This window comes from Temnothorax curvispinosus, unplaced genomic scaffold (assembly GCF_003070985.1).
Source record: "Temnothorax curvispinosus isolate PA1 unplaced genomic scaffold, ASM307098v1 QBEX01014646.1, whole genome shotgun sequence".
NCBI lineage: Eukaryota > Metazoa > Arthropoda > Insecta > Hymenoptera > Formicidae > Temnothorax > Temnothorax curvispinosus.
Genome location: NW_020224426.1, coordinates 24,946 through 49,386, shown reverse-complemented (window position 1 = coordinate 49,386; position 24,441 = coordinate 24,946). Strand labels below are relative to the sequence as shown.

At 37.7% G+C, this 24,441-nt stretch overlaps 2 protein-coding genes across 5 annotated transcripts in view; one reads left to right on the top strand and one right to left on the bottom strand.

Annotated features, from left to right (window-relative positions):
• Positions 1-13,277, bottom strand: part of LOC112464864 (ELKS/Rab6-interacting/CAST family member 1-like) — a 39,218-nt gene extending 25,941 nt beyond the window's left edge. For all 4 annotated transcript variants that reach the window (XM_025032119.1, XM_025032117.1, XM_025032121.1 and 1 more), the window contains exon 1: positions 9,740-13,277. In XM_025032119.1, coding sequence (XP_024887887.1) covers positions 9,740-10,528 — 789 coding nt within the window. In that variant the 5' untranslated portion in view covers positions 10,529-13,277. The remainder of the gene's footprint in view (positions 1-9,739) is intronic.
• Positions 10,433-24,441, top strand: part of LOC112464867 — a 17,459-nt gene continuing 3,450 nt past the window's right edge. The window contains exons 1-9 of the mRNA XM_025032123.1: positions 10,433-10,510; positions 16,649-17,090; positions 17,655-17,880; positions 19,102-19,223; positions 19,497-19,869; positions 20,041-20,333; positions 20,444-20,706; positions 20,917-21,083; positions 23,664-23,820. Of these exons, the coding sequence (XP_024887891.1) occupies positions 16,908-17,090; positions 17,655-17,880; positions 19,102-19,223; positions 19,497-19,869; positions 20,041-20,333; positions 20,444-20,706; positions 20,917-21,083; positions 23,664-23,820 (1,784 nt within the window). The 5' untranslated portion in view covers positions 10,433-10,510; positions 16,649-16,907. The remainder of the gene's footprint in view (positions 10,511-16,648; positions 17,091-17,654; positions 17,881-19,101; positions 19,224-19,496; positions 19,870-20,040; positions 20,334-20,443; positions 20,707-20,916; positions 21,084-23,663; positions 23,821-24,441) is intronic.

Genomic DNA, 24,441 nt, shown 5'->3' with positions numbered 1-24,441 from the left:
TCTCTCTCTCTCTCTCTCTCTCTCTCTCTCTCTCTCTCTTTCTCCGCAAATCTATTTCAATCTGCGTTGCAAACTGAAACGGATCGTTCGCATCGATTCGCGCGCGCGTCCACTCGCCGGCGAATGTCAAGAGACAATTGATTTCTTTCCCCTCCGCGTGCACTGGTGCATCAATTGCTGCAGTTCGCGTAGCAGTCGTGCATTGAGCGTCGTGCGACATCGCCGACAATTGTCTCGGCAATTTCGCCGATCATTACGATTCTTCGTTACTTTTATTGTCGTGAATGCGTCTCTGTTACGGGCAATAACCGGTAACAACGTTACCTCGGATGTTATCATAAGTGACATAACTGGCAGCAGTGCCGCATCTACATCTTGCTTCCATGTTTGCCCCTTATTGCACAGGAAAGTCTTTCTCTCTTTAGAGAAGACTGTAATTAGACGAAACAATATGACAAAAGAAAATGTTTGAAACATACGCGTGTTTGAAATCTTATTAATTACTTCGATAAGCACCAAAGAATATTTTTCTACGTACAAGAAGTTGTAAATGTCTAATTAATTTAAAAAAAAATGTAACTTATAGCTTCTACTTTTGTAGTTATTCTATGATATTTTTACTTCTTGTTAATTAATCTATTTAATACAGTATTAATTTGCTAATTTGCAATAAGCTTTTAACGCGACACTTTTCAAAATAAATAAATAATAACGCAAACTTTTCTTAAAACTAACTCGCAACATATTTATGTATCTCATGTCACGTTTATTTAAGCTCTTATATTAGACCGATAAAATCCATAATACCTAAGGCGTGTGCGCTCAGCGTTAAATGCATCATGCGAGAATATCGATCCTGAATGCATGTAAAATTATTTTGGCCAGTACCCGTGAAAGCACGAGAGGAGTACAAGATAAACCTGTAGAACGCTATTCGGTCGGACATTTTTGCGCTCGGTTAAACCGAGTAACGCGCGATTGGCGCGCATACTAATCGTTTTTGTTTCGATCAGCTCGAATACGGGTCGCACAAACGCGGAAGAATAAGCGTTTTCCTAGATAACGCGCGGGTGGAACCATCGATCGTAAACGTCGAATAAAAGTGGAGTTTATCGGATGTCCCCGATATAACCCAGATGTCCCAGTACGCGACCCAGATAGAAGGGGAAGCTTCCCAATGAAATGCTTTTCTCAACGCTCCAACATACTTCTGACTTATTTTGGTAACACAGTACAGGTCTAATTAAGACACAATCTGCAAAAGTTATATTAAACAAGCGCAGAGAGTATAGCTCGCAATTTTTAAAACCAAGGAACGACTGTTATCAGTAAAATCATTCTTTCCGCGTTTTTGTTTTATTCCATATAATCATAAAAATATTATAAGATTTCGAGAAAGTAACATTTACTTTCAGCATATTGTAAGAATTTATTGTATATATAATGCAAATTCCTTCATAATATTAATTAATGTTGATATAGCGAATTTATTAAAAAATTCCTTAATGTTTGCGAAAATAATAAGAGCTTTATATTCTACGGATATTTACATTTTTGCATTATTAAACATTAACGTTGAATATAATGACACGATTGGAATGTTATTAACCGTATCAGATATAGCACGCATTGCATTGCATATGAAAATAGGAATTTTTCGAGATAAAAACTTAAATTATGGAATCGACGTTCTCTGCTTTTTACTGGCAACAAAATTTTCAGTCGTTTTGAAATGGACATCAAAAATTGACTGTTTAATAATTACTCAAAAGGTTCTATTTTTACAACAGTCAATATTATACGCTAGAAATATAACTTGTAAAATTTTTGTGGTATTTTTTCTAAGCCGTGTACGTAGCTTACCAAGTTTATTGAAATTAGATTTCTGAAATAAAAAATATAATAAATTCCAATATCATGGATTTGGTATTTTTCTGTATAAAGGAAGAAGGAAAAGAATCGTTTTGTTAGACGATAACAGTTATGAGTATGTGTGAGAACTATATAGTATTCTATATATATTCTATGTCAAGGTAAGGTTAATAACTTCACAAAACAAAAAGAATTATTTGTAGAAGAGGGCTTTTACACAAGTTCACTTATGTTAGTAATAATACTTCTCATATCACTTTTCTTATTTGTTATTTCAATTATCAAAAAGTAATTAAAAAGAACTGTCTAAAGAAAGAATTGTCTGCGATAAATGGGGAAATTCGTTTTCCTCAATTATTTACGAATTGTAAGTCCGCAAAATATTTCAGGTTCGCTGTACTTAAATGGATATGTAAATTAAAATGTCAAAACCAAATTTCAAGTTTTTACTAATATTGAATTCTTTCACCGCAGTAAAAAAATATTATTGCAAAAAAAGAAAATTTTTATTAGAAAAATGTTAGTCTTTTAAAGACAGATGCAAAGTTATTTCTTGGCATAAACTGTGTAAGGTTTATTAGCCTCGATAGCCATTTGAACTTTTTATGAAATTTATGTAACATATACTTCGACATTCACGTTTATCTAGAGCTCAGCCTATTGTCGGCGAAGTCAGCAAAGCTTTTTCTGTCCTTATAAATCCGTTCGATATCGATCGTGTCCGAGGCTGGACTTAGTTATCGTATTTTCCATACCTCAAGGTTGTTGCATAATAGACTATAATTTACGTCTGGAAAATCTTTTCGCAGATTTTGACGAACGTTTTTCCGCATATCAAACAGACTTAAGATCCTTTTAGTTAAGCGTTGTTAGATTGTAAAGAAATAACATTTCTTAAAGAAAGCGCAACGTACGTTTAAAAGACCATCAAACTTACGTAATAAATTATAATAAATATCAACACGTTGACACCTTAGCATGCGCAAACACCGCTAACATATTGGAAATCATTTTCTTATTAGATAAAGACGTTGCAGGAAAGCGAAGTATATAACGTAGGACAAGCGACAGCAATTTATGCTGTTCCGCATTATCCTATGTAATATGCATTTGCATCGCATATTATTATAGCCTCTCTATTATATACGAATAGAGAAAAATGTGAAAATAATTTAATATCATGAAATCCTTCGTCTTCTCACATCGTCATGACATTTAACACATTGTCTGCAAGTCAGTATTAGACACAATGAATATGTTATGCCATGAATAAAATAGACTACTATAATAATGCATGCAGCGTGCATTAAAATTGACGTGGCATCAAGTCGGTAGAATTCGGCATAGCGCTTTCACATAACTATTTCATATTAGAAACGAATTTAATTTATATTGCGATGATAGGGTCACGCGTTCGAATGTAAATGTACAATATATCACATAAATCGCGTGTTGCGGGAAATAAAACGAAAATCTCCCAAATCCAAGCCAAAATCAATACGAAAATATGATAAAGTGATATGATACAAAATCGGATTACTTTATATATCCAAGTTTCACTGAAATTTACATCTCTAAGCTTTACTCGTGATTTTTAAAATAATCGGATTTACTCAAGCCAATATACTTCGGGCGTCGTCAATTGAAAGTTGACATTCTCGCATTGGTCGTGCTCGCACGCGCGATCGTGGTGTAAAAGCAGAATACATCCGTCTATATCGATCAGCCTAAATATAACGAGGCGAATTAACGAGGCCTTATGCCACATGCGGCAAAAATATGGTGCGACCGCATTGTTCCGTGTTCAGTGACTAAATCCGCGACTCGCCTTCGTTGTGAGGGAACGTTTCTATAATGTCTCAAGGATATTCTCCGCGCCTCTGATCGGCGCGTGTCCTTCGACATCCCGCCATTTATTAATCATTCATCGACGGCGTCAGAATAAACAGTTGCCTGATCAATACATACAGCGGGTGTAAATACGAGAATGTAATTTAACATCAATGAGCAGAAGAAAGAAACAATGAAAGTAACGTCAGATTATCGCGATTAACCCTCTATTTATAGCGTGGGACGATCATTAGCAATTCTAGCGTATAGGAAACGCATCATATTTACGTCATACTTGCGTTCAACTTGCGAGAAAACTTTGTTACGTTTAACTAATTTTTCTTTCCGTGCTTGGTACAGATATTTTGTTCTCTTTTGTTCTCAGCTGTATTTTTATGCTGGAAATATAAAACAGCACAAACTTTTATTAGTTTTGCCATGTTTTCTAGTTTTGCTTATATGTTGATGTTTACTCGTTACTTGCGTATAATATTTGTATTAAAAATCACGTCGAAGAGTTAAAATATCAAGTAAAGCCAAAGTTTAAAAAAAGTTTTAAAAAAATCTCCCTCGAGGAACTATATACAAAAGAGCTCCCGCGAGCCTTTAATGTATACTCTTGTTCTTTGTATTATAATGCGACTTTGGACGAGCTTGATAGAAAAGCGGAATACCAAAAGAGGGGAAAAGAGAACGGACATGGTAACCCAGACGACGAGAATCCCGACCCGTTTGAGAGCGGACAGATGTGAGAGAAGATAGAACGACGAGTTCGCGGATTCGTCGCGACAAGATTCATCGGATGCGAAAATAGAACGGGTCACTGGATGGCCCGGCGATAATATAATTAAACGAAACGAAAGTCTTATTTCTCCGTCTGGAAAAGATGCAACACGTGGGATAACATATTTGCCAAAATTAATGGTCGCGTCTTTAAGTAAAAAAAAACAACAATTTATTTCCTTTTTCCGTTCGCAGTTTTTATTATATAAAAATTATTCTTTGAAAATAATCCACTATATCGACTGTTACTCGTCTGCTGAAGCATCTTAATGAGAATTATTAATAGCGATTATGTAAAATATTCGTAAAAAAATAAGCTTGCTTTACTTTGATTGCATACAAATCGATTTTATCGTGGTGTTTAAATATTCAGTTCGAATTCAAATTAAATATCTTCAATACTATAATATTGTGCATTGTTATGATGTGAATAATGGAAGAATAATTAAGAATGCCAAATATGAATGCTGCATTATGCATTTCTTTCTATCGGACAGCATAATAACGCTCCCTAAAATCGACCGTCTTCATGTAGCCACGTCCTCGAATCGAATAGCAGCTGCAACTCCAGATGAATTACAGTGGCGTGTGAACATTCATGAGATGAGAGACGGTATTGTCGGCACTTAGACATGAACAGATTCACATCCCACGGTAACAGCGTTTATACAGTATGGGCATAAGATCGACCGACGTCCAGAAAAGCAAGTTTAAGATTATATAGCTCTTTCGTTATTAAGTCATTCGTGAATACACTTTTCTCACTTTCACTTGAACGAAGCGGACAAAAAGGAATTATTTGTAATTAAATTAGAGATTTCCTGACATAGATTTAGTAACTTATCCTTTTCACCTTTACTAACAGCGCAATTTTAATTAATGTCAGGTGTAACGTTGAAAAGATAATTGGAATATTTCTATAATTGGTATAAAATGTAAAAATAAAATTTATAAAATATATTTACTTTTGCGAAAATATCAATTTTAATTCCGGAAATATTGTTATTTAAGCCAATTATTAAATAATATAAATAATATATATAAATTTCTGGTAATTAAAAACAATATAGTATAATAAAACAATATTAATATTAAATGAATCTGATTTTTGTATACCTTGACGTACGATGTTGTTTTCAGAAATGTGTTTCTGAACAGAAAATAATGTAAAAAATTAAGGGAAAATCTATGTTAAGATTAAAGATATAGCCGTAATTCGAGTCGATAATAATCAGATCAAATTTTCGGAGCTAATAATTAGATTTAATTTGCAAATAAGATACAATACCTATTATTTTTATTAAATAGAATGTCTCTATTTCATTTTGCAAGAGTCAAATTGGTCTTGTTTTAATTTAGATGTTGCAATAATCAAATAATTTTAATAAAGATAGAATTTCAACAAAATTTTATAATCCAAAATAACAAATAAGCTCGCATTTGTAATTAATTTGTAGCTTGCAATGCGCAATGTCCTAATTTTTACAAAATGTTAAATGCAGCGTTAAACGTGAATCATTCATTTTTCTCTTTGAATCATGAAAGACCATTAATTTTATGAATAAAAGATTTTCAAACTAAGATTATTTTGCAACATTTGCAGACATTACTATTAAAAAATAATATTTTTCATTTTTTCTTAACATAATTCTTTTAGTAGTTAGTGACAAAAATTTTAAATTATTTATTCATAAATTTTATAAAATATACCGATAGACTACTACTTTTTGATAATATTCACAGTAAAAATGATGTACATGACGTGATCTCTCAATCGGTGCTTCAACTATTCAGACTATCACATCGCACCATTCAATTATCGAAGTTACCAACATTCTCAACATGTTTCATGAACATAGTATGTGTGGGAGTTCGTAGACGCCATTCTACCTTCGATGCGGGAATTCGTGTAGAATGTAATTTTCGCATTTTACGTCATATCGCAGGGTATAGAAGAATATAAGTTGAGAATATTACAAAATTGTAAAAAGTCAAGCAATATTTCTTACGAGTCACACACGCGTATCACGAGCCAATCTTGAACCGCTCGCTACCGTGAGAAAGAGAATTAATTTCTCACTCGCGTTAGGATCGTTATTTTTTTTTCATCCCTGCTGCAGACAGTTTAATGCGTTTTTTGCACGTTCCATTCTCAGGTTGCCGATGCTAATGGAAGAAAGGAAGGGTGCAGGAAAAGCCCGCCGGAGGCTGTGTGCGGATCGATCGAAGACTCCACTTACTCTCTCAGCACCGCATCGAGGGAGACGAATGAGAATTATTTCTTTCGACGTTTCTCTTCGTCGTTCGCGTACATCTTTTTTTCTTCTCCCGAAGCGATATGGTGATATTAGCTTGTTCAGCAACTTTTTCCAGAAAATTACGCGATTTCTCGTAAAGCTTTCCGCAACGACCAGGCCGGAGAAATTCAAAGAGAATAAACGAAGTTAATAAATTCATCTATAAATTAATATTGTTAATTTTTATAGCAGCGGAAGTTAAAACTAAACTTTAACGTTATTTCCCGGTAGAAAGCCGAGTACCGTCATACGAGATTATTAATCTCGTGAGCATCAGCAGAAATATTTTATGATCCTATCCCGCGTTTAATTAAGAGCCCTTTTTTAATTGCGCGAGATTATAAAGTTGAAGTCCGATAGATGCGGCCGTTTGAGTTTTCTAATATAAAAAAAGTATGAACAGTTTATTCGTATAAAACAAATAATATGCTATATTTATAAATTTTTATACCTTTATATTTTGTGTCATAATTATTTTTATGAATGGTATAAAACAAAGAGAAACCTTTCCCTTGTCCGTTTTGGCGTAGGTACCTAATGTAATGTAAATCTATTTCCTTAATTTTGTGCTAAAGAAAATATACGACTACCATCAAGTGATGCGCGCAATGAGAATCGTCATCGATATAAAAACCTCGTCGACGCGGGCGTAATTTACAGCGTATCCGGCTCGCCCATAAATGCGAATTTTGCACGAGGTGGGCATTACGGGAACAATGGGATTTATGTAAGCCTGACAAGTACACGTACATCGCGGGAGATGTACGCCTAGCAATACGCGTTTACTAAGACATAGGTAAACGGAGACAGAGCCACGAATGTGGGCAGGCAGCCAGAGAAACATCTAGCTCTTTGAGATTCTTCCGCTCACGGGGGCAATGACTTATTCGACGCCGCCGTGAACGCGACACGCGTGTAAAAACAGACGTATGCACGCATACGGTCCCGACAAATCGCGCGTAAACGCATTCGAGTACGGATTTAATTAACCCGGGTGGAAAAATGTGAATAAAGCGACTGCAATCCGCAGCACGTCGTTCTTATGTGACATGCGTTTTTGACAAAGCCAAAAGATACCTTTTTTCCTCGGATGGTTTCATCGGATTCACGCGCTGTGGTCGCTAAACCACAAAACATAACATGGTAACAAGACAAAATGATGATTTAATTAAAAATTGGTGTGTATGTTGTGTGCGTTATGAAGTTTTCGCGGTGATGAAGTATCATCCATGACTTTTATACAATCAAATTCCATGAATTCTCACAAATATGTATCTAGGAATGTAAGTTGTTATATAATTTTTCTCTCAACAATTATTACGTATTATTTTATGAAATTTTGCTAAATGTGTTATGATATCGTAATAAAAATATTACCTCCTCATTATGTGACAAATTACTCAAATTCCAGCAATACGTCAATATCCTCATATAATGTAAATATGTTAATGCATTGGTTATTTTAGATTATGAAGATTGCATTTTATATAAAATGTTTACTATCGCGAAATTTCGAAATATCGTAATAAACTAATAAATATCGCGGGGCTATCGAGGAGCTTAGCAGAGCTCGCATGCATGAGCATTGTTTAATTAATTTATCGACGTATCGAATGATATCATTGTTAAATATCGTAAAGCGATGAACGCGAAAATAAATTGCGGCGTGAGTGAAACTTGTTGCCGTGCCATGAATGATTACGAATGATTTACGCGAAATTTGCGCGATGACACGCTGCACCCCACACTGTCATAACGTTAATTAATTCACAATCTCGTAATTGCGCGCATTGTAATAATGGACCAATTACCGCAAAAGCTTCGGGGGTTTATGCAACGCTCGCGAAATCGGCATATAAAAAAGGTGGCTCCCCCTTCGTGTTGCATTTCTAGCAAATCGATAATAAGATTTTGCAACAGTGTCGTTATTGTAGAATAAACTGCCGTTATTCTAGCTTGAAAATTTGCTTAAGGAAGCTTTAAATCGTAATGTTCGGTGACAAATCCTCAACGACGTCACGACAGTTAGAATGACTGTCTCTTAATGTGTGACAAAAATTTTTGCTAAAGATATTTTATCTTATTTGTGAAATTAATACGTAATGTTTCAGCAGACATAATGATTCGCTGCTTTCGTAAAGATCCCACCCTCTGTACCACACTACGTCAAAAGATTATTCATCAAAGAGTTGACCCATTTCCAGCTGACTATAAAAAATAAATGCATTTTATATATAATATTTTCAAGTTTTTTTAATTTTCGCTTTAAAGGGGATGTTGGTCACAATTCAGCTACCCCAAATAATGTGAATTGTTTTCTAAAAATATCACACTTTTTTCTTCTAAAAAATAAATTTATTTCTGACTGGAACTACTCAAAAACATATTCGCATGTTTTGTAATATTTTCCTATTTCATCTATTTTTCGAGGAGCTCATAATTTCCATTAAAGGATTGATCCATTTTCGAATACCATCGCACGAACACCTGCTTACGTATGATAATCCTTTTGACCGCAAGCTGGTTAGCGTTAATTAGGTCAAACACACTGTGCTAAAATATTCTGCAATATACGCAACCTGGCGATCACAGAAAAGGGTTAACATGAGCACACCAGGTCGCATCCCGCGACCTGATTTCGAGAGGACGGCCTTCGCGCAAGGACGCGCGTGACGTGACAGCCGCGACGATCTCGGCCAGGACGACGTTCCGCGCATTTCCGCGGCTTTCCAAGAACATCTCTTCGCGTTATCACGAAACGAGAGCCCTGCTCGATGAGGCTATTATAAGCAGGCCGTGCAGTATTCGTGGGGGACCAACGGAATCCGATAATCGAATCCTACGATGACGCGACCATACGCGCACACGGAGACGCGCGACACACGCGCTTGCAAGGCTAAACCGAGCATCGCGAATCGACCGGTCCGCAGAGGAGAGCGCGGTAGTTCTCGACTGACCTGATTCTCCGAGTTGAGCAGCTTGAGTTGTTCGTTGATGAGGCTATACTTGGTGCTCTCCTCCTTGCGCAACGCCCGCTCCTTCTTCAGTTCCGGACTCCAAAAGGTCTTGATGCTGTGCATCGAGCTGCCCAGTTTCTGGTTCGTCAGCTCGAGCTCCTTCTTCAGGTTGCCGAGCTCGCGTTGCAGATCGTTGTTCTGGTGCTGGAGTTCGCCAATGTAGCCGCCGCCGTCGCGCAGCATGTGCGGATTCGGGCTTTGACGCGCCGACCTGGAGCCGTACAGCTCGTCCTCCAGGTAGAGTCCGCGATCGCGGCTACGCTCGCGGCTCGGCTCGCGTATCGGCACGAATTCATGGTCGAGAACGCCAGCGGAGGCACGATCGAGGCTGGTGTAACGCGCTACCATGCCCGCCGAGCTGGACATGGCGGGTCTCGAGGCGCTTCTGGATCGGTGATGTCCGCCCCCACCGCCCCCGGTCGACATACTCCTACCCCTCTCCTCGAGCATCACGGGACTGCCGAGGTCCTCGTCGCGGGAGTAGTACGGGCTGCCCAGCTGATGGTGATGGTACCCGCCGCCGTAGCCTAGATGCTCCGGCGAGTTGTTGCCGCTGCGTGTTCCCCGTTGCTTGCGACCACCGAGCGGACTGCCACGACCGCTGGCATAACTTCGCGACGGACTGCGATCAACGGTCGGCAGTTCGCCCACGCGACGACCGCTGCGTGGTGAACGTGTGCCACCACCGGGACCGATCACGCCACTGCTCGAGTAAGGGTCCCGTGACATTCTACGGGAAACCTCGGCGTATAGCCGTACCTCGTCCTCCTCCTCGTAGACGCGAGAAATCGTCTCGAGTCAGTGTCGTCGTCTCGTCAGCGTTTCGTCGGTGCTCGTCGTCGTCCTCTTCTTCCTTCTCCTGCTCTACGATTACCCGATTCTCCCTCTCTATCGTGATCGCGATTGCTTTGTGCGATTAATAATTCACGCGTCTTTTTCTTTCTCGACCTAGTGATTCAGTGGTCTGTCCGTGTTTAAGGCAATGCTCGGTCCCCGATTTCCCAAGAGAATCCTGTGCAACCCGGACCTCGAAATTTCCGCAATCGCTTTGTCACGCCTTGTGATCGTTCCCCTGTCTCTCGTCACCCTCGTGCGTCTTCACGCTCATATCAGCTCGATTGTCACCACAGATGATTCAATCAACGAGCGTTTTCCCGTCACAGCGGGACGTCCGTCCGGTCTATCCGAGCTTTCAGTTAGGGTAACAGCCGGAGGATGTGCCGCTTCGCCGCGCGCGCCAGAATCTCGACGATCGCCTTCCTTTGAGCGACTCGATCTTCGCTTCGTTCCCAACTTCGTGCTCCAACATCCGGCTATGGCCGATGACAACGAGGACGACGACGATACGTTTCCGATCTCCTTGCGCCTTCGCGATCTTTTATGCCAAATCGCGGACACGACAACGGCGTGTCCTGGAATGCGCGCGGACGTTTCTACTCTACGTGTGATGGCGCGTTCGCGAATGACGGGCATTGACGAGAACGTAATCGTCTTGGTCTTCGTTCTCTCTACGCGAGAGACGGTTGCCGTGTATCGTCGATCTCAACGGAGGTTCGGTCCCTTCTCTGCCGGTCGATCGACCTCATCCTAGCATCGCGACGATGATCCTCCACCCGATCGATCCTCTCTCTCTCTCTCTCTCTCTCTCCACCCACTGCCACACCGCCACTGCCACCGCCACCTCGCCTCCTCGCCGAATACAACTCTTCCGCGCTTCTGGCCAGCGTACTACTACTAGCGGATAGTACTACTACGCGCGTGGGTCACTTCGTACTCGGCGGCGGCGTACGGCGAGGTCACGACCCTCGTCGGCCCGAGAATCGATCTTTGACCTTCTTTCGGCGGCGTAGCCCATCGAGCGAGGGCGAATAGAGATCGAGGGGGAGAGAGAGAGAAAAAGAGGTAGTCGACTCCTACCTCTTCCACTTTTCTGTCTTCCTGAACCGACACGACGAGAATGAACGAACGAACGAATCCTCTCTCGCGTACTCTCTCTCTCTTTCTCGTTCCCTCTTCCGGTCTCTCTCGCTCTCTCCCTCGGCCTCCGGTCGCGGCGCTCCGGATCCAAGAACCGCCCTTTCACGAGCCGGCCAAGTCGACGAACCAAGCCGGCTATGTTCCCTTCCTCGCGGACCTCGTTCCACCCTCGTGTGTGCCGGCGGCTCGCTCGCTCGCACGCACGCACGCACGTATTCGCGCCTGCGTGCGTACGTATGCGCGTGTACTACACGCGTGTGTCTCGCTTCCGTCGCGTGCGCTTATCGTTGGCGCACCACACACACACACACGCACGCACGCACACGCACACACACTCGCAATTTCGAGCGGAGGAGAAAGAGGAGAGGAGGAGAAGATATATTTCTCTCCTTCTCTCTTTACACGTCGCGCACTACCGTTCCCGTTTCGCGAAACCAGCGCCTAAGGTCCCTCCTTATCGATCTCATTCTCTCGCCTCTCGTCTCTCTTTCTTTCTCTTTTCCTCCCTTCTTGTGGTCTCGTCGTCGTCTCGCCGTCCGCGACTCGTGGATGACGCCCGACGTCGCTCCGCCCGACTTCCGGTGAGACACAACGCGAGACGGACGGCGAATCAACCACCGACCAACCGATCGACCAACCGCACTACACTATCCACCGTCCACCACCGGAGCACAGCCACTTCCATGCACTGACGCCGACACCGTCGCCGCCGCTACCGCCACCGGCGTTCGCCGCCACCCTCGCGCTTACCCACCCTCTCTCTGTGTCTTTTCCCCGCTTGCTCTTTTCTCCACCCTTCTCTCACTTTCTCTATCTCTATCCTCCTCGTTCGCGCAGTCGAACACGGGCCAGCCACCCCGTACGCATACGCATACACATATATACACTTGCGATTGCGCGAACCCCCGTGATTACACCCCCGTTCGGCGGCGCATAGACGTGTTCGTGTACATGTACATATACCACCGTCGCGGAGGAGCCTTAGCGCGCGACGGATCCGCGCGCACTGAGAGAATGCTCTAATACCGGCTAGGACTGAGCGAGAGAGGCCACCCTTTGCTACCACTACCATCTAGACCACTACCACCACGACCACCTTTGCCGGCTCCTCCATCATTGGCGCCACCTTCGTGGAAGCGTCACCGCGAGTTATGTCCCTACCCCGCGAATATGCTCTACGTACAACGTCACTATAATCATTGTACACATACCCGCACACATATACACGTTGGAGGGCGAAGGTAAAAGCATCGGCAGCGCCACCGATCGACGTCACCAACGTCATCGCGACAGCCACGACGCCGAGGCGTACCACCCCGCTCGATTTCCCCGTCAACCCTCCTCGCCACCCCGATCACACCCCCTCACCGTTGATCACTCCCGACTACCCCACCGAAGGCGCGACAAGCTCTATGGTGAGCACCCCTCCTTCAGGCTGGTTCGCCAACGCGCAGTAGCACACGCGGATCCATGTGTAGACGAGAGTTCAGGGTACCGTGTATCGCGTGATGCTACTAGGTAGCAAACTTCGAAAAAAAATTTTGCATTTTTACAATCTTTAAATGCGCATTGAAAATAATAAGAAGATAAAACTAGAACATTAAAACGATATGTATATGAAAATTGTTAAAATAATTTGGTACAAAATCAATATCTCAAAGAATTTTGTTAAGTTACTTTTAGAAAACAGTGTCAATCACTATTTATTCGAGATAAATGGCAATAAACTTCTTCAGATTAATAATTAGAATAAAACACTATAGCACATATGACGTATTTGTGGAATTCAGATAATAACTGAGTTAATTCAATTTTTGCTTAAAATAGATATTTTTAGGGGATTATTTCAAAGAGTATGTATATCTCAAATATTATTTATTTCTACATAATTTCAAAGTAATAAAGTAAAAGAAATTGTGTGATCATATCTTCAATATTTAAAAAAACAATTAAATTAATTTATCACAAAATGTCTCCTTTCTAAAAAGATTTCTTAAAATATATTTAGCAAAACTAATTGTAAAATATCAAAATTAGATATTTGTCAAATTATTAGATTTAAAATACACGTAAGCTATTTTAATAATTCAATGACGAGTTATATATAAAGAAATAATCAAATAGGTAATAATAAAGAATTATCTTAAATTTTCTTTCTTTAAAGATTATTATTTTCAACTAGAAATAATAGAAGATTTTTAATAGCAAATGATAAAAGTTTGTTTTTTGTCCACCAGCACGTTATATTTTAGATATTTTTCAACACAAATTCTAATGCATATATATATTTAAATGTGTGTCAACGTTATTATTGTTACTGCTATATTAATCTTTAATTTAATATTTTTATATTAATTTTTTAGAAATTTATTAATAAATGCATTTATTAATAATGTACATGAAAGGCATATTCCAGAGAGGGCATGGAAGTTTACAGATTAAAATAATCTCAGACAGAAATTATGTTACTGCTCGTTGCAACAGCGATGTTTAATTAAAACGGCTTTACGTAAGAAAAATTACTGTTGCATGAATCTCCTTAGGGCACCCCGTATTCCAACCCTGAATGCACGTTCCGTTTGGATTTTCTTCTCCCTTCTCCCCCTGACGACCGTCGACCCAGCGTACGAGCGTCGCAATCAATGAAGCTACGATTCAACGAGCAGTAACGTATCGTCATGGAATTGAATTAAGGCGGTCTCTCTGATGAAATAAATGTGATACCAAGTGTACAACGGTGGCGCAAGTTGTTATCGCTTGGAGAAAAAGTTACGACGTACCGAACGGTCGATTAACACGCGCTTCCAATTGCGTATTAACATGTAGCCTGTTCATAAAATTTGTAGTCTTTTATACTGCGCGAAAAGCAATTATAAACGTAACATATAATTTATTAACATGCTCTAAAACGTGCAATATTAAAATATACGACCTACAAAAATTTAACAAATTAAGATTGTTTTTTTGTTTAATGATATTTGTAAAAATTATAAAAATGTATGATCTTTTGTAATAATTTTTTAAAATTTAATTAATATAATATATTTTTATACATAACTTGCAATTGGATTACTTTATTTTACTTAACATGCGGTTTTGCTTTGTGAGTAAAATCAGAAAAAGTCAGAAATTATAATAGGTATGCTAAATGCAGGCGAGTTGATTTATAAATAATTAAATTTGCATTTGTTGGAAAATCCCGGAATTATAAATCACATGTGTATACAAGGAACTGATATGTAATACAAGTTCGTGATGTTAATAATGCGACTCTATAATTGTCTACAGTGTTCTATACAGTCTCGGACACTTAATGAATGCAGTTTCACATTACGTCTTGCCTTGAACATAATTACGTTTATAATTATATATTATTATAGTAAGTTCAAATCATGCTAGCAAAAAATAATCGATTGAAAAAACATATAAATAGGTATAAAATATCAAGTTAAGGATTAGTCGTAATTTCTGAAACTTATCCTTTAGTTACTACATTGCTCTCACTTTATGTATTTCATTTTATTCTCGAGTTCGATTGGACTGACTCATCCGATTAACCCACATCTCCTAAATACGGAGGATTACGCGAAGAACTATTAATCAAGCAGGAAAGGGCGTGTTTTTGTACAACGTTTGCGCGAGAGTGTATCGAGATGTAATACTCGAAACGATCGAAACAATTCTAACCGTCCCGAGTGAGTGTTATTGGTGTTAAATGGAAAAATCACAGTGATTAGAAAAATCATCGGAAATACTATCAAACTATTAATCGCTACGCCGTAATTATAATTCGTGACGTCGAGACCAATGCAATCGAGAAACCATTGATCTTTGCACTCGACTGTTTGTAGCTTTCTGGTAATATTACGATAGCGATATACAATTGTGATAAAGCGATCTCGTGCCCACAAGATACGCGGAATTTGTAAATAATGTATAGTTGATAATTGGGATTTTCTTACGCATGTGACGCTTATTAAGAAGAACAGATATTAACAAATTTAAAGCTACAATAGTAATAGATCATACAATAGTTCGTAAATTAAAATATATAAAAAATAAATTAAAAACATAAAGAGATAAAGTCAAGAGTTTTCCTAATCAAAAACACTTCTTATTATATAATATCTTTGATAAAAGTATTATGAATCTGTCAACAAGTAAGATTGTCTATCAAAAGATAATCAATTAACATCATACGAAAACAATAATAACTTTGTAACAAGATTAGGCAGATATAGATAGAACTCAAGGTAAAAAATTTTTAAGTATTTGCTTTGAGTGATTAACATCACTTCGCCAATTAGTGTTTTAACGCTAAAGTAATTTGATTACAAACTTTTTCTTGATTAATTAAAATTTACTATAAGAGATTTTTGACTGACTCGCTTATATTTGATATGAAGATGTATGTATGTATAGACTATAGATTAAAAGCTGACAAGTGACAATTGAAAATAAGATACTAATTTCACGATTAATTTGCAATTGAGATTTTTTAATCATTATCATACCCATAAAATCTATTTTGCTTAACCTTATATTGCAAAAATATTTAATTATTTATCTATCATCAATAAATATTAATCCAAAAATGACAAAAAATATAGAAAAGATAAGTGGAATTCTTTGTTACTTAATCGATTACATTGCAAAATGAAAAATCAATTGTAATAACGTGAAAAATAAAAGTATCAGAAAATAGTATCACAAGTATTTATACATATAATATATTAATAAACAACAAAGCTAGATTCTGTGACTCTCTTAATTTTTCTAATTTCTTTTCTTTTCAAAAAACCTAGAAGATTAAAATTGACTATCTTGAATTATTATCTCGAAACCTGTTTATTATTCACGGTACGCGATAAGATTTTTTGAAGGTGCGGCCAATTTAAGGATAAACGGGGAGTGCGGCCAGAAGGACTGGTTATTCTCACTTGACCGTGAAGCTCTGTCGGGGACCAAAGTGATAAAACTTAAGTGGCGCAGGCTAAGGTCGTTACCACTATCGTATGTACGATGCGTTCTCCGGCATCCTGCGATCGTCAGTAGACGATGACCATTCGTTGGCGTCGCATCGTTCCTCGATCGTGCACCTGAATCACTCACTCTATAACTAGGAATAAACATGTGGAGTCGCGTTTGGATTGCTTTGGCCCTGGTGGCCGTCGTGCCCTGGCAAGTCTCTTCGTTGCATTCGGACGCGGGACCATGGGTCCAAGCCACGAGGGGCGAACTCTGGCCTTTGCCGAAAACGCGTATTGTCAAAGAAGACTTCTATTTATTGCGACCGTCAAACTTCGACTTCCGTGTAAGTCTTCTCATCACTTTACTTTCTTTTTACACTATTCTAAACCATCAAATTATTTTAATAATCATTATTCCAATGCGGTAAAGAAAATGGATATACCTAATTGGTTTTTAAACCTTTACGAATATTTATGCTGAATTATTTAGAAAAATTAATAAGTTTTTATTGTCAATTTCATTATTTTCACAATATTACCGCAGCGTTTTCTTAATAATAAAATAATAAGACTTTCGTGCACGCGCGAAACTACTGTTTTAGTGAAACCGTTATTTCGTCGAATGCAAAATTTCTTCTTTCTCACTTATTCTATCCTTTTGGCATAGTATGTTTGCATCTTTATTGAATATTACTACTATCTCTTCAAAAGTAATATAAATTAATTTTTAATAAGAAATGAAAAACTTTAATAAGAAAATTAATTTTAAATAAATGACGAATTACCTTAATTTTTACACATTGTATTCATATTTCTATTTGTTGATTGTGTCATATTTTTAGCAGCTTTATAAAATGTTATCTTGATTTTATATCATTTTATATAATTTAACGTTTTTATTTGCAAAGGTGATCGGTGACACGTGCGATATCGTGACTGAGGCAATAGAACGGTACACGAGAATTATTTTGACGGAAGCTAGGATAGCAAGATTGGTCACGGAAGGGCAGCCAAGAACATCCGTTCGAGACGATCCTCATTTTAAAGGCACTCTTGAGGCTCTAAGCATCCGTCTGTTGCAGCCTTGCGAACAGAACGGCGAACATTGGCCACATTTGTACATGAATGAAACTTGTAAGTTTCCTTTGTAAGTACAAAATTAAACCTAATTTTTTTAATTTGTTAATTTGCATGATAATTAGATATATGTAACAAATAACAGAAAATGTTGAAAATGAATTCTGCCATTTATATGCACTTTCTCATTTCAAATAGATTTAAAAATAGATAAACGTGAATATCTAATTAATTAACTAATGGCAAACCTGCAACTGTTGTTACAAGTCTTCTAATGTATGTTTCATGTGCACTCTCTTTGCATGTGCAGCACACATTACAAAGTAATAGGTAGTGCACCAAGAAATTAATTGAATGATGTCAGTGAGCAGCAGCAGCTCACTCGTAACCCCGACCTAACATTCACCGATTTGCGTCGATAACGGGCTTGCGTGAGCACAAATTGGATTTTTGCAGTCCTTAATAACGTCTCCTCTTATCAGCAATATTAAACCAATTTATCATCGATTTCATGATTTCCGATAGGCTTCATTAAACGGTACATTAACTAACAGACAAAAAATAATAAAAGAGATAAAGAGATCACACACAGTTAGAAAACACTGTTTCATATCTAACGAAGACAAAAATAAGATTTATCTTTCCTAATTAATTAATTTCCACTTTATAATTTTATATATTTTAAAAAAAGCAACTTTTTTAATAAACCTTTTACATTTAAAATTGCAATAGAAAGCAGTCCTATACGCATATATAGACAGAGAAAACTAATATCTGTTATAAATTATAATATATTTGGGGTTCAAAAACTTACTAAATATCTTAAAAATACGTAACTTTTTATATCTGCACAAAGTTTACGATATTTAATAAGTAACATATAATCAATATTTTGTCTCAATTTATTTCTCATGATAAGATTTTAGGCTCTTTGAAACAATGACCGATCAATTTATTACTGATCGCGGAGGAAATTACAATTAATTTAGTCCAATTAAAGGAGATTTCAAGACGCGAAATAAAGATGCAGACCGAACACGCGCAAGACGAGTTGAGTTGAGCAATGCGCAATCAGCAAAACGATTGAAACGAAAGCGGACAATAAGACAACTCTGATCTGCTTCCTAGTTTCTTATCGTTTAAAGACTTTAAAGTTAAATGCCATAAGGTCATAACCACCGATTAGCGAACTAAATTCTATGATTTTCTCCGTGCTCGTCTTCCTCGATCGAGTCGATTTAGCACGACGCTTGACATCGCGGTACACGCCTTTTGCAGATAAGCTCGATATAAACGAGACCTCATCGGTTGCCGTCCTATGGGCCGAATCCGTGTGGGGAATCCTTCGTGGTTTCGAGACTTTTTCGCAAATATTGGCACCGTCTGGCGATGGCCCGAGCGTAAATATTAAAATATTTATATATATACCTTTTATTTTAAATAATGGATTTTTTATGCAAACTATAAGAAATAAAATGCAAAGATGATAAAAAGAACGTTTCGTGGAAAAAATATTGACAATTTCTGCTGGCTCGACTATGGAACTTGTCAACAGAAAAAAAACAACTTTCAGAGTACAGCGCTTATAATGTTTTTGCAATTCTTCTACGCGGATATTATGATCTTTATAGTCTAAACAATTAAACCAACATAAATTTAATCGCGTGTTGCAGTTGAAAGTAAAATGCCAGACCATCTTGGACGGGCCAAAATTGCCGCATCGCGGCCTCCTACTCGATACCTCTCGCCATTATCTACCCCTATCTGACATACTGTTGACACTGGACGCTATGTCGTACAACAAGCTAAACGTCCTTCATTGGCACATCGTCGACGACAACAGTTTCCCGTATCAGAGCACCAGTTATCCCGACCTGTCCGCCAAAGGCGCTTACCATCACTCGATGATCTACACGCCTAATGACGTGCAGAAAGTTGTTGATTATGCGAGATTACGAGGGATCCGAGTGATGCCCGAGTTCGACACACCTGGGCACACTAGATCATGGGGTCTGGCTTATCCGGAATTACTGACAACGTGTTACGGTAAATGAAGAAGATATATAATTTATCAATCAGTCACGATGTTCTAATAAAATTCTAAGTGTGTCAGAAATAAATAATAATTTTAAAAGATTCAACACAAATTCATTTTTATCTCTAGATTCTAGGCTAATATCTCTTCAGTAATGTAAATTAGCTCATTATGTCCGTTAGATTCTTCCGGAAAGCCGAACGGTAAACTAGGCCCGATGGACCCGACGAATCCGGCTCTGTATGACTTTGTACGAAATTTGTTCTCTGAGATCGTGCAAGTATTCCCGGATCAATATCTCCACCTGGGTGGCGACGAAGTACCCTTCGATTGCTGGGCCAGCAATCTGAGAATTGTCGACTACATGAAGGCGCGCAATATGTCTAAGAAATTCGAGCTGCTCGAGAACGAATATATAGCCAAGCTACTCACGATCAGCAATTCGCTAGACGCCAACACTATTGTCTGGCAAGAGGTGATTACTTCATTTTTCTTTTTTTACAATAAGAAATTCGATTATTGACAAAATTAATAGAGATTTATTACAAGAGACATTTCATTAAATATAAATTGCATGGCTTATAGGTTTTCGATAATGGCGTTGTGTTGCCTTCGAGCACCGTAGTGCACGTTTGGAAGTTGCCACAATGGCAAAAGGAGCTAGAGAGAGCAACGCTGGCAGGACATCCGGTTCTGCTGTCATCCTGCTGGTATCTAGACCACATCGCCAGCGGCGGCGACTGGGAAAAGTATTACAATTGCGATCCCTTCGATTTTGTCAATGCAGGCAATGCCACGCATCTGATGCTCGGCGGTGAGACTTGCATGTGGGCAGAGTTTGTCGACAAGTAAGTCTTTTCTTTCTTTGAACTCATATTTGAAAAACTATATACGGATGAGATCCTTTATTTGAAAATCAGTTCTGATGTTTATAATCTTTTTCTTGGCAAATGTATCAAAGGGCAAAATACTATGTGGACGATAATATTTATTTTTGTCTGTTAAGAAAACGATTACGAAATGTACGCCGAGCATTGAGCCATCATATTTATTTTCAGAAATAACGTACATCCGAGGATCTGGCCACGTGCGAGCGCGGCAGCCGAACGTCTGTGGAGCTTCAACAAGCAGGATAACAGTGTCGCCGCTCGACGCTTGGAAGAGCACGCTTGCCGTATGAACAGACGCGGTATTCCCGCCCAGCCGCCGAATGGATCAGGGTTCTGCGTAACATAGCCGGTTCCCCGTCAGTCGACACCAATGCTCCGTTTAATCTAGGCAACGTTTACGCTCGCATAGCGAGCCCACGAGAAATACGAGCCTTCGTTTCGCGCACCCATTCATCGCTATTGCATAAGCACGCGTGTATCATCAATAAATACAGTTAAAGTAACACGAGAACCTGTATTTTTTTTCAAATCCGTCTCTAGCAACAATTCCCAACAATTCCCAACACGCGTATTAATTACAATGATTGAAAAAGAATGCTATAAATAAGTAAACTAGACGTCCTTTTAAAATAACCAGAAATGACTGTAATTATATGCATATAATAAACTATACGTTTTTTAAACATAGGTCTCCTGATGCATTATTATTTCGTACATTTCTATGTGTAAAATAAAATTTGTCTGAATCAATCAATCTTAAGAATAACAGGATGTTGAAATATTTAAACCTCATCTGCTTATATATGTCGCGATTGTGTTATATCTATCATTCTTCCTCCCTAACAATGTCGAAATCATGATATATTCTTGAATGTAGATGTTGCGACAAAGATACGGCGTTGCTTTTGTTACTAGCTTTTCAGTCGAGCTCGTGAACCATTGCTGGAATGCACCGACTGATGTGCATCGGGAGTATTGTCGAATGTGGACATGCGGTGACAGTTGCATTCCCTATAGAGAAGGAATCTCTTTGTCGAAACTCAAACAGTTGTAACGAAATTGATTTCCGTTGGCGGTTAAAGTCAATTTAGACCGAATACTTTTTACCAGCGGTATGCAAATTGCAAATGCTGTTCACTGCTGTTTATCAAATAATTAAACCCAATCCAGTTCCGAACATCGTATTACTACCAACAGTTGGCAAACTGTATAATGCAATTAAATAATTTATGCAAATTGTGATAATTTATTTTATACGTCTGTTTATTGTTCATTTATCTTATATCTTAATTTTAATAATAATTTTTTTAACAAATTTTGAATCAGCTTTTTTTAGGAAATACTACTATACTATTTGTTGCAATTTTCATATTCAATGTCAAATACTTTTTAATAATTAAACCCAATCAAATTAGCATCAAGTGGCATAAATCATAAGATTTCGTTATTCCTTATCTCTTTTTTTTTTAACTTTTATAAATCTTTTATAAATCTTAACTTTTATAAATCGTTATCAGTTAAACATTTTAGACAAAAATTGTCTAGATCTCTAGCTGTCAGCTATGATAAATTACTTAATGCTTACGTTTCCTACAAAACAAGCAATTAACGTCAGCCTTGTACATACATACATACATACATCTAGAAACGGAAAAGAGAAACGGGAATCACCGTACTTATGTGATTCCCGCGCGTAATTTATTCTGCGAAAGCCGACAATCGATTTTTTACGGGTCACCAAGGTTACCAGTAAATAATCTTTGACTGATCAGTCCACAGACATGAGAGGCTAATTTTAAATTCCAAAGTATTTCTTGTTAGCAACCAAAATTCCAAGTAACTTTATATAACTTCCACGACGACGCGTATTGTCACTCATTTGATCGGAAAATCAACAACTTAATGTCAATTATTAAATCTCTAAAGAAATACAGAGTAACGTCATCGACAAATAACGTTGTCTTGAACACATCTTTAACATCATGTCGAGGTAAATTTTACTGGGAATTCATTATACTAATAGAATTTGTTTTAGTCCGATTATATTATATTAACACAATATTTCATCTACGTAATCATTTTCGACATCATATTGCGTCAAATTTTCAATTTTATAAAAATAATCCTATATGTAATAAAATAACAAAAAATAATAATGAACGAACGTCATAGAATTAATTAATTGGAAAGTTTACTTTAAAAAAACATTTCATAAAAAATAAAAGACTATATTAAATTAATTTTCTAATTAAACTATATTAAATATGTGGTATATTGCAATTAGATTAAAGTATGCGCAAAAAAAATAATTGAATATTTTTTTCTTAATTTGCATATTAATGAGTAATATTTTTAGTCATTTAATAATTTATATGGTATATTAAGTTCCAGGAGTTGCCAGAATTTACGTCTTCTTCCCCCTTCCTGTCGTCTACCAACGAAATGTTCAGTTCCATGCTCTGTAATTTGTTGTACTCCACCTGTGAGCTATCCTTACGTGCCTCGTGTATCCCGTGTTCAATATAAAACAACTTGCTCACCCCAATCTGTGCCAAAACCTATTAAGACAGTGGTATGTTTGTCACGCGGAATATCAACTTTCGTTCTTTAAGAATTTTCTCTGATAAGTATGTCATATGACATAAAAAGGTCTTTTAAAATATGGTTTACTTTGTTACGTTTAGTATAATACGCACATATTGTAAAGTTAAAGTCTATTCTTAAAAGACGTCATGGTTGATTATTATTATACATCATACTGAATCAATTTCTATCATTTCAAACTGTTATTTTTATTTTAAATAATTAATTTCTATTGTTGTCTTGTGCGCTGATGTATAATATTATATACACACATACATAATATTTTATGCTTCTTTGAAAATAAAAAAACTGAAAAAAAAATTTTGCAATAGTTATATCTACCACCTTGTCCAACCTGCTCTACTTCTCCACCGAAAATGGAAATGACGTATCTGCCACCCGCACCCACATCACCCTCTTCGCCACCCTGCTTTTACGTTTGCAGCACGAATTGCGTTCCTTGCACACCTTGCCCATTACCAATCTCGTGTAATTCGCCCCGTAGGCCCCCGCAATGTCGTCAGTGTGTTACTATACTTCCATTTATTAAAATTAATTGCTGAGGTTAATATGAGTTTCTTGTTTCACAGTACCTTGTCCCTCTGTTAAGTGACGGCGCGCTAATTGGCGACTGACTGAACAGTAATTACACAAATGCAAGCAAAGTAAGCGTCACAAAAAAAAAGTACATAAGAGATAAAAAATACGAGCTTGCTAAACGACACGCTTAAGCTAGATTATAAATTATGAAATTTTTTTATAACATATTTATAAAAATAAAAATTAAATTAAAACTTTATAAAGTATGAGCTTTATAGAAATTTTAAACAAGAATTTATATGATTTTAGTAATTATTCTAATATATTGCTTATTCATTTCCTATGCAATTATAACATTTTGATAATCTTTTTTCTTAGATAAAGACTTATTTTTCTCTATTGATTTTTTTCTATTTGCAGGGAAAGAAGAATGTGAAGAATAATTAAGATATAAAATCAATTCGACATTAGTTTGACTTAAATCGAAGAAAATTTTATCACGCAAAGAAGGCGAAGAAAATTAAATCTACGAAATAAATAAATAATATAAATCTAAATGTACTTTCGAAA